Source organism: Lepidochelys kempii, chromosome 17 (assembly GCF_965140265.1).
Source record: "Lepidochelys kempii isolate rLepKem1 chromosome 17, rLepKem1.hap2, whole genome shotgun sequence".
Lineage (NCBI taxonomy): Eukaryota > Metazoa > Chordata > Testudines > Cheloniidae > Lepidochelys > Lepidochelys kempii.
The window spans coordinates 12,288,144-12,308,906 of NC_133272.1; the positions used below are offsets into that span (position 1 = coordinate 12,288,144).

Genomic DNA, 20,763 nt, shown 5'->3' on the forward strand with positions numbered 1-20,763 from the left:
CTGATCTAACAGGGTTTTTTCATTGCCAGTTTATGAATCTGATCTAATCAGTTACTGTAGGCAACTTGTTTTAGGAATACTTATTAGAAACTATTTGCAAAACTGTAGAAGTTCAACTTGCCCTTGAGATTGACTTTGTGAAATAGATTTATAGCTGTATAGGCAACTTTGTTGTTCAAATCATCTGAATTTTTATTCCAAAAACTAAAAATATGTTCTTCTGTGAAGCATTTTCTTATTTATAATTCTTCTACCTACAGATTTTACAAAGGAACAGTTCCCCGTCTTGGTCGAGTCTGTTTGGATGTAGCAATTGTGTTTGTTATTTATGAAGAAGTGGTCAATGTTCTCAACAAGGTCTGGAAAACTGCCTGATGCTGCTTGTATAAGTCTAACGAGGACAGTTTGGATAGCTGGCTAGCCAAGGCCAATGAGTGCAGATCTAAATTGAACTTATTGCCTATGGTTTATTATCAAAGGGGTTTGAAATGCAAAAACTATCACTCCGTCCTCATTCTTTAAAGTGACAAAACTGTAATCCAAACATTACACTACTTCAAAGTTTATAAGTTGTATGGTATAGAGAAAAGGTTAGTAGGGCAGCATTACTAACTGCATACATACTGGCTCCTAACACAGCTGAAATTGATGATCTTGGTAGGCAGAAAACCAATTAAAGTAAAAACATTTGGCTGGATTCTGCTGTTTACATGAGTGTATCTCTGGATTAATTTTATTGACCATTAAACTCGAAAGAGGCCCCATCGAAACACAAAGCTGTGTCAAACAACTAAAAGTTTTTTGTTTGGTTTTAAATGGATTTTAGTTACTGTTAACTCGTGTATGGACACTCTCATTTAATTTAAACCTGGCTTATATAGATTTTACCCTGACGCATAAACTAGTTTTAAAAGTGCACTGGTTCCAAAACAGATTTAGGTAATCTGATTTTTAAACATGTGCAACTTGTGTGTGTAGACAAGGCTTGAGTGCCTTCAATAGAGTTACTGTTTACTTACACTGGTATAAATGAGAGCAGAGTCTGCCACACTGTTCTTGAAAGATCACATATGCTGAAAAATTGGAGAAGGGAGCAAACTTTCCATGCTGGCTGACAGCATCTGTCAGGCTGAATAGCAAGTGTGTAAATAGGGGTTTTGTGTTTTTTGTTTGGGTTTTGTTTTTACTTTTGAGTTTGATTTCTGGGCCAGGAGGAAGCTGCCTTTTGGGCTTCTGCTGTGGAGAGAATGCTGGACCAGCTTTCTGATCTGAGGCATTAGAAGCGGCAAGGAATGCTTGGGACCAGATCACTGGCCTATAATAGGGATGTAAATATCAGTTTAAAAAGTTAACCGGTTAAATGATTAAAATAATATTGTTTAATTGGTTAACCGAGGTCACTCCGGGGCAGGGGGCCCACTGGCCGGGGCTGGGGTTGTGCTGGGGTTAACGGTTAAGGTCCAGTTAACGGTCAGCGTAATGCTTACCAGCTAACTGTTTAACCTTTTACATCCCTACTATATAAGGGCCCAGTCCTGCTATATTTACTTAAGTAAAGCTCATGTTGAGTTCAGTGAATCTTACTTGAGTAAGGACTGTAGGTCTAGCACTATTCTAAAATTGCAGAATAAAGTTTCCAAAACTTCTGCAGTGTTTTATGCTCTGTCTGTATTCTGGTAACTTTACTTGGCCATTGCAGTCTTACTGGAGATCTGGCCCCAGATTTCACTAACCCCTGCTTCCAGCTTCTTGAGGGACATCACTGAAAGTTGCTCTGATGTTCTGTCTGGTATAGGAACTCAGGGAGCTGCATCTTCAAGGGTTAGATAATGCCCTAAAACATATTTTGTAGTCTTGTATTTATGAACAGATAAATACGTTGGTTCTTAATATATGCTTTAGTAATCAGCCTGCCAAACTGGAACACTGAGCATGGCAAATGGGGTTTTTTCCCTGAAAGAGAGAATAAACTTAAGACATTGTAACACTTGTTCTTCAAAAATGATTCTAGTTGACCTCTTTATTTTGGTGTTACATTAATCATTAACGCATATGAAGACATTTCATTTAACCTGTGTGCATGGATCCTCCGGGAAATGGGGGCGGGGAAAATACTTCTCTCTTACGCTAGTGTAAATTCAGAGTTACTTCAAGGGTTACACCAGTGAATCTGAAGATAATTTGGGCCCGAGGTGCATATAGTTTTAAAAAGACAAGCATTAAAAATAGTTGTTGAAAGGTCCAAATCAATGTAGATAAAATGTCATCTAGCGTACTCTATCCTACAGCATAGACTTGCTATGGCATTTAGACTTGGGCAAGTCGGAAAACGTCAAACTAGAGCTAAGCTCACGGCAGTTTAGGCAAAGGATCATGTCAAAGCAAAGGTACTGCCCTGTCTCCTATTATCCCTGTAGTATATGAACCATCCCTTCCTCTTGTGGTTCTCACCATTAGCATGTCGTTGGATTTGTCACCAAGTACAAGAGATTGGAAACTTAGTTGTAGAAGCTTCCTTACTCTATAGGAAACTTGTGCCAGTCCACTCACTTGCCCTCAGCAAGCATTGGCCAACAGAGTGGTGCATGTTTCTCTATGAACTGGCCATTTACATTCTATATTAAAGTATTTCTGTAATCTGCGATTTACAGATAATTTGCTGCTGGGTTTTGGTGAATACAAAGCACATATAGAGCATATTAGGAACCCCTCAAGAATTGGGACCCCATGTTACTACCTATAACAGGTGTTGCTTTTAACTGGTCATCAAGAAATACTGTATTTAACATGTCTGCTGAATTATTGGAATTTTAAGCACTCCACTCTAAAGCCATATGCATTACTTCATAACTGCCATAACATGGCTCCTTTACATAGTCACTGTTACCTCCAGAATAGGCAGGGCTTCCACCTTCATAACTTAAAGAATAGTTTATTGCCAAAGTCATTACAACCCTCGTTACTGTCTCAATAAACAACAAGGTTGTCCCCATGCACTATTGACTGGAGTTTCCACATTGACCAAAATTGTGTCCACTAAAATCACTCTGTAGTTGCCAAAACTTCTTGATCCCCAGTGACCCATCTGTCTTAACTGCGCCATCAAAGGGACGTCAGGTGAGTTCTCTTGGCAAACTGTTTTCTGTTTCTACAGCTCTACTTTCAACCTTAGATGATCTGCCATTTATAGCTGTATCAGCCACTTCAACTCTGATATAGATAACCAGTTCAAAGCCTTTGTAAATGTCCAAATTCCTCATTGCCACAGAGCCTAAGTATGATTCATTGCTAAAAATGGCTTTAGTGGCCACTTAGTTTCAGAGCTCAGCTGAGGAGGAAGCAACACCTAAGGTGACAAACTACAGTGACTTAAATAGTTATAACAGTGCCTATATGAAAGGAGTTGGCTCTGGCCTATCAAATAGAAATAGCAATAAGACTAAATACTAGGACATTAAGCTTAAACAGGAGAGGAGAGCTGAGGAAGTGACAGGAAAGCATCAAGCCTGATCATGAAGTTTAAATGTTGTTGAGGGGGCTGACTTTTATAAATACTGACAGCTGTGTTAAGTTGTATGTGGGTTTGGGGACTAGTGTTTTTAGCTTTGTTCATTTAGCCATACTGGCTCATTAGCCGCCTATTTTGTAATCCCGAATCGGCTGGACCAGAAATAGGAACACGTTATCTTCAGTTGTAGCAAAATCAGAATGATTGTGTTCACCTACAGACAGCATCTTTACAAAGCTACCACACTGGCAAGTAAAAATACTGTACAGAGTTATGCTTATTTGTACCTAATATTGGTCCAGTCAGTAGTACATGGACTTGCCAGTTGTTCTGGTCTGTAGTACATGGAATTACTAGAAGGTCTCTAATTTTATCCATTACTGGGCACCATAACCAGGAAATGCTATGTTGATCAATGCTTCAAGGAAGCCACTTTCTAATGTTTGTGCCTTTTTCGGTGTTTCTTAAACATTTCTAACTTGTTTGCTCCATTTATTTTTAATGTTAAATAATTGTTTACAAGTTCAATCTTTTGTTTCTCTCAAAAAGAATTAAATCTAAATATGGAGCTTCTTAAATTTTTGTTTGTGGATTTCATCAGAGAAAACAAATGAGAATTTGATACATTTCAAAAGTGTTTAATCACTGGGTGAGAAGATAATGGACCAAATTTTGTTTTTCTTTATACCAATGCAATCTTGATGCTTTCACAAATAAATGAGAGCATAACTTGCCCACTGTAATCTGATTAGTGATGTAGTTCATATTATTTGGGTAAATATATCCAACTAAAGTGGAATCCCTGCTGCAAAAGATATTTGTTCTATATACCTCTATATTCTCCACAGCTGGATGGTGCAGAAGGAAACAATCTCAAATTCAGTAGAATTATATGGATGGGAAGGTAATTATGCTGGGACATCCTCTTCTCAGTCAGCATCACTGCCAGTGTTCTCCTTAGAAACTCCACATAACTTCTGGATGGAACAGAGGTAGGAAGCACCTATCCAGCTACTGAAGGTGATTATTTGTTTAATTTGTTAACTTGTTCTATCTCTGCATTTTTACTGTGGAGACACACTTGGGGCCCTTAAATAGATACAATGGTAATTGGTTCTTGAAATCTAAATATGGGTTTCCTTGTAGGCTGCACAGTGATTGAAATATAGAAATTCATCATATGAAAATGCGTATTCACAATCTATACTGATCAGATTACAATGTTCAAGCACGCCAAAGGGAAGTGTGTTACATACAACTATTATGAATGCATTCTTAAAGTCTTGTAAGGGTTTCTCATCTCTCACTAGCAGGGTCGCAGAGGAGTATGGTTTGAGAGAGGCTGGGGGAATGGAAAGTGAAACCATGTTCTTCTGAGTGTTGCCTGTGGCCCTCTCTAGGGGAGGCAGGTATGATAGTGAGGGTCTGGCTGCACTGAAGTTTGTTGGAGTTCCTGGCAATGTAGCTTCTCTCCTTTGTTCATTCAGACCCCCCTGGTGCTACACATGTATCTTACTTTGTCTCTGATGTAATAATTAAAGTTACTATTGATCATGTTTTAAAACGTCATTATGGATATTTCAAACAATGCTCTTAACCAGGAGTGGGTGAACTATATGGCCCACGGGCCACATCCGGCCCCTTAGACCATTTAATCTGGCCCTCAGCTCCTGCAGGGGAGCAGGGTTGGGGGTTTGCCCCACTCCGTGCGGCTCCCAGGAAGCAGCCAGCAATCCCCCGCTCCGGTTCCTGCGTAGTATGCGGAGGTATGGCCAGACGGCTCTGCGCGGTGGGGCTTTGTCCACAGGCGCCGTCCTTGCAGCTCCCATCGGCTGTGGTTCCTAGCCAATGGGAGCTGCCAGCGGGGGGGTGCCTGTGGACGGGGCAGCACGCAGAGCCGCCTGGCTGAGCGTTGGAGCTGGAGGGGGGACATGCTTCTGGGAGCCGCCTGCCCTCTGAACTTATTGGTCCCAACCCAGAGCACTCCAAAGCCCGCACCCCAATCCGGAGCCCCTCCTGCACTTTGAACTGCTAATTTCTGGCCCCACCCCAGAGCCTGCACCCACTCCCTTACCCCCAGTTTCCTGAGCATTCATCGCCAGCCATACAATTTCCATACCCTGATGTAGCCTTTAGGACAAAAATTTTGCTGACCCCTGTTCTAAACTGTACATGCACAGTGATGTCTCTTAATTTTCAGACACTGCTTTTAGTCTGGCTTTGAAAGTAATCAGATAATTCAATGCATTTTATTTATTTATATGAGATATGCGTTTGGGAATGTGTTCAAATGAATTTGCGTAGTTGAATTAGCACTACACAGAGTGATCTTGAACTGATTTCTAGCCATTAGAGGTCAGTGTTCTACTGCAAATGCTTAGAAGTACAGCAGAGAAATGTTCAGTCGCTGTTAATACTAGATCAGCTGCTTGCTACCAATGTTTAGAGAGGTGTGTCTGACACACTTTACAACCAAATAAAACATGGCATGTCTCTATCCTAAGGAGCCTACAATTTGATAACTATATTTACTGAAGGCCTAAGTCTGCAAACCTGCTCCCAAAAGTGAGGATTTGCAGGCTTGGGCCCCCTAATCAGTTACACTGAAATCCAGGAAATCTCTGAAAAGGAAAAAATTAACATGTTTCGTGTTGCAGAAATTGAATGCAAAATAATCTGGTCTTATAAGGAGGCTTGAAGTGCCACTGAACAATATGATTGCTCTTTTGTATGCATTGAGGACTGGCTCTGAAGTTGTTTTAGAAGGACATTAGAAAACCAGTGAGCCATCTATTTCAAAACTGCCATTTGCCGTTGACTCTGATATATACCACTTTTATTAATCTCTATTAAATGCTGGTCTCCTGTTCTCCCTTTTGAAGAATAGGTATTTGTGGAGCCGGAAAAATTAATATAAAGAAATCCAGCAGAGGTGTCCCTTAAAGGCTTCAGTTTTAGTGCAAGCTCGTGCACAACTAATTTTATATTTCATTATAAATTAGATCACATACTATTAACAAATTGAGAAAGCCGACAAGATGAAGAAGGCGTAAAAGTTGCCAGTGCAATATACATACATGTGTGTGGTGTAGAGCTGGTTTGAAAATTTTCAAAATTTGCAATGTTGATTTAAAAAAAACAAAAAACTTCTGACAAGGCTAAATTTAGCTGAAAGTGAATTCATTTTTTATAATGAGCTCTCATATTTCTTCTTTTTTAAAACAGATGTCCAAGAATATCTCATAATTGTAAAATAATAGTTACTTGCCACTAGCTAAATGCAAAAGACAAAGTCAGTGGCCACGTCTGAAACGGTGAAGGAGAGGAAGTCTGGTGCTGCACAATATTTGGCCTGTGACTGCTTCATGAATATATCTTCTCTATAATGCTATTAATCAGTGTATCTTGCAGAGCTCTGTACAAACCAGGTCACTATTATTATCCCTATTTTTACAGATGGGGAACCTGGGGCATACAAGCAGCATACCCCCACCATACAAGTAGTAGAGCCAGGAATAGAACCCAGGTTTGCTGGAGGACCTTGGGCAAGTCATTTCAGCTTTCCGTGCCTCAGTAGATTTGCATTTGGCTTTGATTTGGCAAAGCACCTAAGTTCATGCTTGTGTCCTATTGAAATCAATGGAGCGCGAGCCCTTTGAGTGGGGGCCTATGTGAATGAATCTGGGGTGATGCAAGGTATATGGCTAGTAAGAATCATACTGTAATGCCCCTACTGACCATGTTAATGGAGAAAATAGTGATGCTGTGCTGTGAGAAAGGGTCTGTATGTTCTGGCTCTAAAGACAGGTTTCCTTTCAGAGCATTTCAACAGGATAAAGACTTTGACTATTACTGTGAAATAGCAATCTAGAGCTTTCCAACTCAGAACACATTTTGCTGAGCAATAGTTGTGTATACATCTTTACTCTCCATCATGATTTTGGTCATTCAGGACAATGTTAAAACTCAGAACACCAAAGTGTTATCTGACAAGTTGGCAAAAGCGTGCCAAACCTCCATCCACTTCCGTAAAAGCTAGAAGGTTAGCAGTAACTGGGATGTGGCACCTTATATTTTTCAGATGTGCATAAAGGCTTTCAAATTGTTTCCACTGTGACACTAGCAACAGGATATCTGCATTATAAGCAACAGGATGCCCCCCAGCTTGAACTGTCAGTTTACGTATTCGGTTAATGGCTTTTCCTTATTCTTTTCCAGTTTGCTAGAAAAGCAAGAGCCCCAGCCTTGTTTATATTGGGCAATAATGTATTCTACAAGAGATGGGGCCTGAGCCAAACTCCCACTCCAAATGCCATTGAACTTTGGGCTGTTTGGTACCTGATCCAAAACTCTGACCAAACTATTTGGATTGGAAGAAAACTCTCTCCATCCAAATCCTTCTGAACTTTGGGAAAGTTCAGACCCAGATTGGAATGGTGTAGCTTGGGCTCATCTCTCTGATTGAATTGATCCAACACTTTTCAGCATGAAGGGGGTAGCAAAATATTTCACAATTGAAGTGCAACTAGGAAATCTCAGTGTGTGTTTCCTGTTTGAGGGATTCCCTTTGAAAACTGTGAGGGAAGTGGTGGGGGTAACTACAGTCAATAGCTCTTCTGTTTGTTGTCTTTCCCCCAACCCCCATGTGTTGGTTTGTTCAGTTTCAGGCCAAACTTAGGCTGATGCAACTGAGAGAAGCTCCTTGGAAATTAATGGAGTTGCATGTGTTTACACCAGCTTATCAACTGGCCCACTGTTCAGAACAACCAAACTTTAGAAAGTTGTTGTAGTGAGAGAATACTTGGTTATTGCCTGGTCTTTGCTATGCAGTTGGCAAAGGAGGGGCTCAGCCCTAGGCTTGTGATGTAATTATCTCTGCAAGGTATCTGGAAGTCCTGCTTCAGATGTTGGAACAAAATAGGCTGGATAAGATGAGAACGTGGCAGTGAGGGGGAGAAGATCTGTAACTCAACAAACTATGACCTGGACCATGTAAAATTCATTTGCTGAGTTCAGTCCATTGGACGAACAGATCTGGAACTGCCTGAACCACCTCAGCCTGGTAATTTTTTCGACAGTTGCACGCACATTTACGCGTGCTGGTTCTCTAGTGATTGCTCACAGTGTAGTTCTTATAAGGAAGAGAGTAATCCTGCTCTCATTGAAACCAACAGAAGTTTTGTCATTGACTTCAACAGGAATAGGAATGTGGCCAAAGGAGTGAAAATCCTGCAGGGATGGTGCATTTAGCAATCCATGTTAGCATCATGTTAGCATCATTGTCCTTTCTGGGCTGGCTCCTAACTCTGCAGTGAGAGGCCAGCCTCCTGTCCCTCTGTGTTGACTCAGTTGAGCAAGCTTGTGCATTGTACAGAAGGGGACTGCAGTGACGTAGTTGGGCCAGATTACTGTAGCTCCATTGACTTCAAGGGTGCCATGGTGATTGACCCCAGCCGAGGATCTGGCCTGGTGTATTTAGCAAGTCCAGCGTTTAAGCTGCACATGCTTAAAAACTGTAGTTTCAACTACTATTTACATTTTAAAAAACTCTTGTTGCCAGTTTTCTGTAAAGTGGGGTGGGGAGGAGTGGGGGGAAGCAGGCAGCAGTTGCTGGCTCTAGAAGCCAACTGAGGAGAAGCAGGATGATCTGTGGGACAGTCTGAGCTATATCTATCTTAGGTACCCATATGGCTCCCATTATCATAGTATCGACACATCTTACCATATTTACCCTCACAACACCCCTGGGCAGTAGGACAGTGCTGTTTACCCCGTTGAGCCTCAGTTTCTCATCTCTACAGAGAGATTAAGTGACTTGGCCCAGGTCACACAGGATATCAGTGGCAGAGCAGGGAATTGAATTCAGTCTGAGTCCTAGGCTACTATCCTTAGTAGTGGGTCATCTCCGTGTAGATGAAGGAGGAGCCTTGGTAGGGAGCACAACACTCATACAGAGAGCAGGTGTGATAGTCCCTACCATGCAAATAGTTGTAGCCTACTAAATATTACTATCCTTTGTACTGCAGAAGGACCCAGCGGCGTCAGTCACATCCTGAAGCCAATGACGTTGCTCTGGATTTACAGCCCTGTGACTGAGATCACAATGGGACCCAGTGTGTTGTTTTTTTTTCCTTTAAATTCTAAATATATTTCAGTTTTGAAAAAACTTTTCTGGGAATCTCTTTCCTGCTCTATCCTCCACTCAGCCAGAAGCACTGAACCAAAAGGAGTTTGACATATATTTTATTATAAATGGTCATCAATACAGAACCAAAGTCATTTTTATAAATATCTGTGAGGAACAGAAACAGATACAGGTAAAAAAACCATTCTTTAGCAAGAGCAATCTGCTTGCCTGGCAGTTGTTACGTTCTATTAGTTTGTTCGGGGGGGTGGGACTTCAGTTTTTTTACATTCATTGCAAAAACAAAGCTGCTGATCTAGTGAACAGAAGCCAGAGGGTGGAATCTGATCTTTTTTTTTTTTTCCCCCACAAGTGTAAATTTGGAATAACACCACTGACGTTACTGTGGGTTAACTGAGATCAGAAATAGCCCAAGGTGTTCCAAAACTCCCAAATCATTTATACTCAGTGGCACCTTAGCAGGCCCCCTCAGCAGGGAGGCCGAGGAGGGAATGGATCATGGAGATCTCTCCTAGGGCTGGGGTGGAGGCACGTCGCTGCTGCCTGTGCTGCACCTGTTAAATAGGACTCCCGAGGACTCGCTGGTTTGTAAGCACTAAATTTATGAACACGTACATAAATGCGTACAAATAACAGCCCTGCTCCCCCCATGCCTCCTTAGCAAGGACTTAAGCCAGGACCTGCACAGGCCTCAACCAACCACTGGAGCAAAAGATTTTCAGGTTTGGCCCCCCCACTAGCACACGCTGGTGGAGTATGTTACACAGTAATAGCCCATATGGGGATTTGAGCTCAGACACTTGGGTTGTGTCCCTTGCCCCTAGCAGCTGATTCAGATAAAAGATAATAGCTTACTACTGCTGCAAGTGAAGTATGTAACTCCTTTAGCCCTGGGCTGTGGTTTCAATCCCCATATGGGCCACTGATTTTTAAAAACCCCCACCAGAGGCTGTCACGTTGCGCGCACACACATAACATAATAAGCACACCTGAGCACGGTGATATTGCAATGGTGGAAGTCAAATAACTTGTATTCACTAGAGCAGAGGCTGCCTTCCTTTGTAAAGTCTTGGTGTAAGCTGCCTTCTGTTTCTTGTGTGTTACACTGGGTAGAGGAGTAGAAAACATCATCTACATTCTCCTGTGTGGCTTAAACGGTGGTAGGAGAGAATGACTTTGAAGCAGAGGTGCTCTTACCATACAGAGCCATGTGTCCCAAGCTGACCAGAAGGAGACTTATAATTTAGCTTTCTTCAATCTTTTAACACAACTGTATTTAAAACAACTTATCACTAGCACCAGAATGACAATTTCTGCCTTTCCCTATATTTTACTGGCCCGTTGCTGTGATCAACACTATTTGGGGCCCTGCTTGGCAACAGTATAAGCAGGGACAAGGCTGAATGCAAGCACAGGGACGATAACGAGCTTCTGCGTGAACAATAGTGGCCACATTCTATTCTCAAAACACTGCTCTCCTTTTGTTGAGAAAACACTGGAGTCATCTCAGTATGGGGTTGTATTCAAGCTACCCTGGTGGGTTTATTCAAAGCGACGCAGGTGATTATACAGTGACTGCACATAGGTGAAAACACACATGGGATCTGGCTTGCGTCCCATCACCATCATGTCATCCACTTCTATCAGGCGGTCGCAGTGAGCCAGTTTCCTGCAGTAACACCAAAACAGATCCATCAAACAGGGTTATTGCCAACAATTTCCAGTATCCATTTGCTACCCCGATATCGGAATCACTTGGGCTTGTATCAAACAGTGGAATTTTCTATCAAAGAAATCTCAATAACACTGTAGTTAACACTGAAACAGTCAAGCTCATGTATTGCTTGAAGGCTGCCATTTTCTGTAAGCAGGGAACATTCGTGTTCCACGTCTCTCCTTTCTTCTCATGGTCTGATTCAAAGCTCAGTGGGATTTTTTTCTGTTGGTTTCAATAGACTTTAGATCAAGCCCTTAATGCTTTGCTGGATGCATCCCTATCTCTCATCATGCCACAGTACCCCTGCCTTGCCCTGGGCCTCAGCAAGCAGGGTCCCTCGGGTTTGCAAATCCTCTTCTCCCACTTGCAGGAGAAAGGAAGCCCAGGTCACTCCAGTTGTTCAGAGGAGAACCCAGGGCTGTTCTGTCAGCCAGTAGGGATGCTTGCAGGGGACAACAGGGGTAAGTGAAATGGCCAGGGAATTCATGAGGAAGGCCTGGATGTTTGTTTTAGGTGGGAGTGACCCAGGCAGCAGTCCTGGATAGTCATCAGGATCAGGGCTGACAGGCTAGGATCCAGGATGAGGCAGAAGAGCAGATGTCTGTTGAGGCCTGGGGTGACAGAAGGGCTGTGGAATGATGCACACTGAGCAGACAGAGGTTTGTCCAGTAGAACCCAAGTCATGTGGAAGGAAATGAGAGAGACCAGTCTTTCTCTGGTCTAAAAGAAAACACCAAGGTCGCAGTCAACAACAGCCAGGGGGAAGCCTACATTTCCACAGGCAGCTCTTCTCTAATAGGTTACTACTGAATTTTCAGAGTCTCTTGTGGTCTAGCCCACATTTATCTCGGCACACCATCTTGGCTATAAAAAAAAGCTGGGTTTGGGCCACAGGATGACTGGTCCCTTGGAGAGGGAGGGAGGGGTCCAGTGCACCTGGGACTGATTACCTGCTGCCCAACTGGGCTTAAGGGAAAGCACTTGGGCCTTATAAAGGGGCAGGCACCAGTAGGGGAAGGTTGACTACCCACGGATCTCTCTCAGCTCCGGCTGGGGAGACGGCTGTGGTGGAGGGTACAGAGCCCAGGAGCCCCTAAGGAATAAGGGGAGGGCTAGTGCGTGAGAAGGCTGAATTCCAGCTAGGAAGGACCGAGAGTGGCTGCTCAGTGAAGAGCCAACAGGGACAGCAGAAGAGCTCCAGGACTGGCTGTACATGCTAAAGCTGAGTATGAATGTGTGTGTGGTGGTGATGGACTTTATCTGAGGATTTTTTTTGTTTTGGAACTGTAAATATTATTGAACCAGCCCTAGGCTGGGATGGTGTTAACCATAAGGAAACCTAAGAGAGTCCTGAGAAAAGGGGAAGCCCAAACCAGGGCTGTACAGAGCCACCCTGTGACATGAGAGAGGCGTGTGGGAGGTAATGCATTCTATTATAGTTCATGTCAGAAATCAACCAGCTAAAAAATCTTGAGGCTTACTCACGGGATTGTTAATGAGCAGCAGGAGTAAGAAAGATTCTTCCCCTATCATTTTATTTATCTATGACTGACCTCGCTTGCAGTGAGCTCAAATACGGTGCATGGCCTTTATAGTGCAAGTTTTGCTTCATGGCAAACGGTGATTCCAGTTCTAATGAAGTTTTGATTTGAAAAACTTCACTCCGAGTGGGGCCTACTGTACATCAGTGTTACAGTGTTTGAAGCTACATCAAAAGCTGTAGGTGCCTGTAGCCGTGCATTGCTGCATCCTGTGATTATTTGGAAAGAGCATGCTGAACCTGACTGTGTATCCCATGGAGCGCTCTTATTGTTACCCGAGTTAAACTGCACCGCAGCTGAGTATGAGTCATGTTTACATTGGGTCAAGCAGCTTAAAATTTCCTTCCTTCTGTAATTGAACAAAATTATCAAATAGCTGAAAAATGCCCCTTTGTTATGAATTTAGCAAACCCTGGCTGGTCTCACTCACTGATCCGGTGTGCCAAAACACGCAGGATGACGCAACTGCGTGGTGTGATCCCTCAATCTGTTTTACAGAGCTTCGCCTAACAAGCAGGGCTGAGATTTTTCAGAAATGCACAGCACTAGCCCCTCTCTGCTACCACTGAAGTCAACTCTCATGGACATAACTAGGAGGAGACTTGCAAATCTCACTCCAGAAAACTAAACCACTTGCTGCATACTTTTGATCTTTCCAGCGGGGCGAGATTCGCATGCAGACCTCATCTAAATCGGGTATTAGGGTGGGATTTTCAAAGGGGTTTCAGAGTTCGTTGCCCAATTCCCGCTGAATGTCAATGAGAGTTGGATAACTAACTCCCTGAAGCGTCTGTAAACCTCGGTTTCTTTGTTATGATGGTTACTTGAAAAGTTCAGGTTTCAGAGTAACAGCCGTGTTAGTCTGTATTCGCAAAAAGAAAAGGAGTACTTGTGGCACCTTAGAGACTAACCCATTTATTTGAGCATGAGCTTTCGTGAGCTACAGCTCACTTCATTGGATGCATGCCGTGGAAACTGCATAAAGTCTTATAAAGTCTGCTGCAGTTTCCACGGCATGCATCCATGAAGTGAGCTGTAGCTCACGAAAGCTCATGCTCAAATAAATTGGTTAGTCTCTAAGGTGCCACAAGTACTCCTTTTCTTTTTGAAAAGTTCAGTAAGAGTCACCTATGACTTGTATCATAAAAAGCTAGAAAGGATGTAGGTTCTTCTTCTCTGTCCAAATAGAGGATATAGAGCCCATTTTCCCAAAGAGTAGTGAAATAACACTGTAAGGCTGGTTATAAAATCATCCCACTGAGATGGCACAGTTACATTGCAGCCATTACCTAATAAAGCTTCAGTATAATGTCAAACCCCTTAAGACCAGTAAATGTTTTTTTATGTAGAAAATGGCAGAACGGAATTTAGTGGAATGCTTTAAACTGTTAAAATGAGCCACTTTCCATAAACTCAGGTTTCAGAGTAACAGCCGTGTTAGTCTGTATTCGCAAAAAGAAAAGGAGGACTTGTGGCACCTTAGAGACTAACCAATTTATTTGAGCATAAGCTTTCGTGATAAATTGGTTAGTCTCTAAGGTGCCACAAGTACTCCTTTTCTTTTTCCATAAACTGTAGCACTTCAGAGCTTTCCTTGTGATTTGCTTTGACTGCTGTTTGATTCTTGATTTTAACTTTGAACGCTCCCAATACATGTTGACGACTGGCCTAATGGAAAGATTAGCTTTTATAGCACGACCCAGAGTTTCAGACATCAGGTCCTTTATGAAGCTACAATGAGCTAGAGCACACTAGGGTTTTAACAAGAAGAGTGCTAATACTACATTCTCCATTAGGCCATCTGCTCCTTCTTTAGCTTGGATTTGGTCTTTGACTAGGCCAAAGCTTTGTTGATGCTTACTCTTGGGAAGAAAGAGAGGAAACATCATCTGAAGTTCCCACTGGCCTGCAATAGAAGACACAGCTGCAGGAGTCTGGAGGGATATATCTGCAGACCTTTGCAGCTGGGAAACGCAATTAAATCGGCTCTGCCTTTAATAGCAAGTGAACCTGTACTCCATGTGACACTGGGAGAGTTCTGTGATCTATAATCAATAGTCCACCAGCTGGCATCCCTTGGTAGTTTTGCTTTTCTTGCTACCGTCTATGGAACAAAATAGTACTGAATATTTTTCAAGTCCTAGTTAAGAGACTTAGAGTATATAGAGATAAAAGACCCACGGCATGGCTGCAGTTGGCCTGGGGTCAGCTGACTTGGGCTCAGGCTCCGGGGCTACAAATTGCTGCGTAGACCTTAGGGACCTTCCATCTTTGCAGGATCCCGCAGCTTGAGCTCCAGCCCAAGCCTGAACGTCTGCACAGCGGTTTTACGGAGCCCAAGCCCCGTGAGCTCAAGGCAGCTGGCCCGGGCCAGCCGTAGATTTTTTTACCCCTGTGTAGATGTACCCCAATATAGACAGACCTTAAGGGTATTTGTGCCAGTGTAGCTACACCAGTGCCAACGACTAGTGTAAATGTACTGCACTGATGAAATACTGGTGGCTTGTCTACACAGTGTGTTAGTCTGTATCTAGAGTGTTAAACATTAACTGGCCTGTGTGGAGCCCCTGGCGTGCACTAAAAGTTCCCTAGTGCATGTTAACATAGTACTGTTTGAAACAGGACTCAACACACACTAAGGAACTTTTAGTGTAGGTTAGCAGGGTGCACGTGGGCCAGTTAGCGTACAACATGCTGGTGTACACTACAATTCAAACCCCACTGAGGCGCACTAACGCATCGTGTAGACAAGCCCTGCTGCAGCTTACTCCAGTTTCAAACCACACTAAGTTGCACTGGTGCAGCACGTCTACACTGGGATTTGTGCCTGTCTAACTACACCCGTACAAATCACTCCCCAGCAGAGACGGGCCCTTAGACAAATGCGTGTGTTAACAACAGAGCCCTAGGCTGACATTTTAATTGCTTTAATTGACAATGATAAGAGTGTACAGACATAACTTTCGTCCCTCCTAACAGTATTTCACAAAGCAAAATAAGTGTTGTTCTAAACAACAATGGTATTCCACTAAAACAAAAAAACCAAACGTGAGAGTCTGATAGTATGTTCCTTAGTCACCCAAAAGTCAGGAGAAATTCAGTTTAAGGAAAGTGTCGATTGCAGAAATGCAAGTACACAGAATCTTGCTGTGTATATATGCCAGCGGCATACTAGTTCTGTACATCCTATAAACACACATAGCAGGACCAGTAAAAGGCCTTTGGTACTGCATTCCACTTTCCTCGCTATTTCGTATGTTAACACCACAACTAGTGTCTGCCCAAAGACCACTCATATACAGCCTCTTGACCGATGCATGTTTTACCTTTGTTTCACCACTTAATTTTGTGTTTATTTCACGGATCAACATCATTTTACAGCTACAGAAGAATAAAGACAACGGCCATGTCTTGCACATACTTTGCCATGATAGGCTTATTGAGAGGTGGGGGGGATAATCTCTCATTGCAAGTGTCCTTGCAATAGCCACCCTTGTTCCCTTTCAGGGGATGCCAAAAGGCAGTTGTCCTATCTGCCAAGTTAGAGTATTGTAAATGTGAGTTTGACTGATTAGGCACCATGGTATCATGACTCTTGGGACTGTTGTTTTGGTTCCTGGTTCCAAATCCTAAACTTTTCAACTCAAAGGCAAAGAATCCTTGACCTCGTAAGTTAAAGTTGGAGGGGCAGATCCCAGGCTGCTGTAAATCAGTGTAACGCTGTTAAAGTCAATGGAGCTAGACCAGTTTAGTCAAATCAATGGCATCCGCCAATTTACAGGATCTGGCTGAGAGTAATTTTTAAAGTGACCCAATTTTCTAACAATGGAATAATAACTTCTTTTAAATTCAGTTTGTATCTTCCAGTGCTTGTAAGTCACCCTGTATAACCCACCCTCCAGCTGTCTCAAGGAAAGTGCATGTATTCTGTTCTCTGCTACATTGAAATCCAATAGGCTGTCAACAGTTACAAGTCATATGGTCTGATCTGGTTACTTTGTCATAGTTACTACTAATCCATCTTAAGACCATTTCTGGTTTTTTCCAAATCTCAATTAATAAAATTTATAAGGTTTAAGAGCTTTCCAGATGGATATTTACATGGATTTAGAAAAGCCACCTGTCGGGAACATGCAGTAATAACTGTCAGCAGAATTTGTAAAAGCTATTTTAACTTATTTCCCTCAAAGGACTAGAGGGAAACAACATCCGATTAGATAACAGCCCAGGTTAATTTAAGCTACTGAATGGAACCTGAATGGAAGCTCTATGATGTGCAATAGAAAGGTCAAGTTAAGTCTTCTGAAAGTGTTAAAGTGAAAACCATGAATTTCCAGACCTAAATCAAGTGCATCAGAACTTCATGTTAGTGCACGTACCCACACTCTAAAGACACAGTCCTGCCTCCCACAGATGTCAGTAGCAAGACTGCTATGGATTGCTGTGGGAGCAGGACCCAGCTATTAGAAGCTACAGTGATAAGTGCTTTATAGATACTCTGGTGCTAAGCGTTATGGGGGAGATTTTCAAATGGTACTGATGCTCCTAAATCCCTTGTGTATATAATAGCTCTGGTTGATAGAGAACTGGAGTTGGCAGGCAAGAATCTGAGTGCATGAATCCAAAGACAGACTGGGACACAGAGCCCTGGAGTTTCTTTGCAACAACTTATTACCAGTCATCTGCTAAAAATGCCTCTTTTGATTCCTGAGCCTCCTGCTTCATGTGATGTCTTGTAAAGTCTTACTACCCTTTTCTGGCATAAGAAGGGTGAGCTTGTGATGGAGGGTATGAGAGAGAAATGATCACACTCTGTTGCCGCACAGTCTTGTGAGACTTTAATTGGATGCACTTCACAGAGATCTAAAGTGATACTCACTCAGCCATGGTGAAAGCCAGCTCAAAGTTCCGCTTGCGGTTAGCTGGGTCAAGCGCATTATAATCGAAGGCTTCGGGGAAGAAAGAATGCACCAGGGCACAGAATGCCATCCCGTCATTCCAACTCGAGGAGAAGTTCTGTAGATCAAGGTGCTGTCAGAATGCAAACAGAGCTTTAGGGCCATGTACAGAGCTGGGAACTGCAGCCGTCTTCACTCATGGCTGTATTCTTGCCCTTCTCTTACTCACCAAAGGGAACATGCAGAGTACTTGGCAGATGCCTTATGTTTTTTTTCCTTGTTTGTACACCCATTACGTTATTTCAGCTAAGAGGAGAATTGGCATCCTCAGCCCTTTTGCGAAAGTTAGCACAGGTGCAAAGCAGATGTTTAGTCTACGGGCCTGGTCCAAAGCCCAGTGAGGACAATGGAAACACTGCCATTAACTTCAGTGGGCATTGGATCAGCCTCTGTCTTTATCTACTCTTACTCGAGAGTATTACTTATACCTATGGAGTAGTCACTAACCGGAGGATGGTATTTTTCTGTGCAGTGCTTAGTGTCGTATAAAGACTAACCTGTACTTGCTTGCTTCACATTTAGGGTCAAATTAGTACTGACTTAGCCCTGTTAACTTTAAGGGAGTTGTATGAAGGTAAATGAGGGGACACTTTGCCCCAGAGGGACTGCACACAGTGTAGGACAGTGCAGAAACTGGCCCATTTGCCGTTACAGCAAAGAGCCAGAGTCACTCTGGATTTGCACCCATGTAACGAAATGGAACGGGGCTCTTTTGCTTCATGATGCTAGACTTTTCCCCACCCTACAAAAGTCAGACTGATGGTTTCATTATCTGTTGGAACATACCCTTGAGTTTAGTGTTCAACAACAATAATATTTTGTTTTCTCAGAATGGAACTGTAGCATGGGCATTCTTTTGTTCTTATAAATCTAGGAAATTGTCCCTTTCCCTCACAATTGCATTAGGCAATGCAGTTTAATGCTATGTAACATTAATGGAACCTCCCCCAGGTCAGATTCTCTTCAGTTACACTGGAGCGATCCCATAGACACGAACATGCTGAAACTGGGAGAATTTAACCTCAAGCATTTAATATGATTAAACATCTCTAATTCCAATGGAGAGTAGTCTGGTCTACTGCATAACTAAGTTATCTTTGTCTCCAGGTAATAGTACTACTGAGTAATCTCCAGCCCTATCCACATCTCACTATATAGAATAAAGGAGGCACACACTGCCATTAGCAGAGAGTGCACAAACGTAAGATGGATCCTGTAAACGCAAACAATTCAGACCTCAATCCAGCAAAGCACCGAGGGCCAGATTTTTAAAGAAATTTAGGCATCTAACTCCTATTGCGAGTTGAGTGCCTAAATATTTTAAACAATCTAGCCCTTAAGCACTAACTTCAATGATGTGAGTAGTCTCATTCACTTCTAATGAACTAAGCAATACACACACCGTTTCTTGGGGTTTTTGGAGACCAGTGATAAATGTAACCCATGGTCTAGTGTATTTTAGATTCACTAGCTGTGGAACACACTTTTTGAGTACAGTTTCTCTAGAAATACTCAAAGAAGTTCCTGGAAAGAATTAAAATGGAAAGCAGTGACGTCTTCTCACCTTGTATCCTATGGTTTTGGAGCGACACCAATCCAGTAGAATCTGCTTAATGCTGCTTGCACTGGCAACCCCAAAACTCTGTGACCGCTTCAGCTTTGCTTTGGACTCTCCTTTTCCTCTAGAAGAAGAAAAGGGAGAAAACCTTGACTAGAGGAGACTAATCCGAATGTCTTCACATCAGCTGCGTGCCCTGACATAGACAGTAAAGAACCCATAAACACAACCTTTCTTCTTCCACCCCTTGCCTATGTGAGGCATGCATAGGGGAAACCTGGTCCTAACCATGCTAAAGGGAAAACCCCTGTTGACGTCAAAAGAATCAGAATTTCACCTCTACCTTCTATTTACAGTATAAACATTGAGGCAAGGACCATGTCCTGTAAAGCACAGTACATATTGTTGGCTCTCAGATAACACTATAAGACCATGAAATCCATCTCCTTTTATGAGCCATCCAGAGGGAGGTTTTTACAACACTCCCTTCTGAACAACACCCACTGGGCCAGGGGAGTGAATATACAACAGCTTGAGCTCTGAATTTCCTGGCTTCTGTCCCTTTCAGATTGACCTCCTGACATTACCGGATCTTCATTCTTGGTTGGAAGTGTCCACCAAGGGCTTGAGCCAGCACCCACTGGAAATTCTCCCACTGCCTTCAGTGGAGTTGGATCAGGCCCGAGCTTTCCTTTGCTCAAATTCCCAAATCTGGAGATCCCTCTGCTATAAGCTGTTAGCAGAATATTTTCCCATTACTGAGCCCCCTTTGGATGCAAGAGGGACTAAGGAGTGACATACTTCCCACTGTCCTGCTCAAATTTCTCAAAGAGCGCTTTCCTGGCCTGTGTTCCTGAAGTGCGTGGCAATGTCTGAGACCGCACCAGTTCTCGCCTCCTTTCCACTTGGCGATGTACAGTCGGAGGTGGGGAGCAGGATTTGGGTGTCACATCATAGTAACTGTCAATGGTATTGCTGAAAGAGAACACCAAAAACACTCTAAGAGAAACTATCCGGAACATTGGGTATCGCCACCAAGCACTGAGATCAGTAACAGCAAAACTTCAGCAGCCTAAACACATGGAATAAACATTTTCAAAAGCGTGTGAATAACTTAGCCATTTTCAAAAGTAACTTGGGTATTTCGGAACCTAAATCAAACTGAAAGGTCAGAGGACGTAGACTGCAAAAGGCCAGGTCTCCAAGGGTATTTAGATGCCTAACTCCTATTGAAATCAGTGGGAGTTAGGTGCTTAAATAAATATCTAGGCCTAAATCACTTTTGAAAATGGGACTTAGCCATCTAAATCAGCCGTTGCAATTCTGAGCAGAGCAA

At 42.8% G+C, this 20,763-nt stretch overlaps 2 protein-coding genes across 12 annotated transcripts in view; one reads left to right on the forward strand and one right to left on the reverse strand.

The window, feature by feature from the left end:
* The window catches only part of LOC140899791 (tricarboxylate transport protein, mitochondrial-like), a 63,776-nt gene that overhangs the window by 7,249 nt on the left and 35,764 nt on the right, over nucleotides 1-20,763 (forward strand). For 5 of the 11 annotated variants that reach the window (XR_012155454.1, XR_012155457.1, XR_012155456.1 and 2 more), the window contains exons 9-10: nucleotides 261-357; nucleotides 4,357-4,528. Coding sequence is in view for 3 of the 11 variants with exons in the window: in XM_073315861.1 (XP_073171962.1) it covers nucleotides 261-357; nucleotides 4,357-4,416 (157 nt within the window). In the remaining 8 variants the exon portion in view is untranslated. Of the gene's footprint in view, nucleotides 1-260; nucleotides 777-4,356; nucleotides 9,895-20,763 lie in introns of those variants that run through there. The other 6 variants (XM_073315861.1, XM_073315863.1, XR_012155452.1 and 3 more) reach the window with 5 other exon arrangements.
* SMTNL2 (smoothelin like 2) overlaps nucleotides 9,736-20,763 on the reverse strand; it is a 44,737-nt gene continuing 33,709 nt past the window's right edge. Inside the window, exons 6-9 of the mRNA XM_073315857.1 lie at nucleotides 20,229-20,402; nucleotides 19,434-19,551; nucleotides 17,791-17,942; nucleotides 9,736-11,322 (exon numbers count right to left, since the gene is read on the reverse strand). Coding sequence (XP_073171958.1) covers nucleotides 11,196-11,322; nucleotides 17,791-17,942; nucleotides 19,434-19,551; nucleotides 20,229-20,402 — 571 coding nt within the window. The 3' untranslated portion in view covers nucleotides 9,736-11,195. The remainder of the gene's footprint in view (nucleotides 11,323-17,790; nucleotides 17,943-19,433; nucleotides 19,552-20,228; nucleotides 20,403-20,763) is intronic.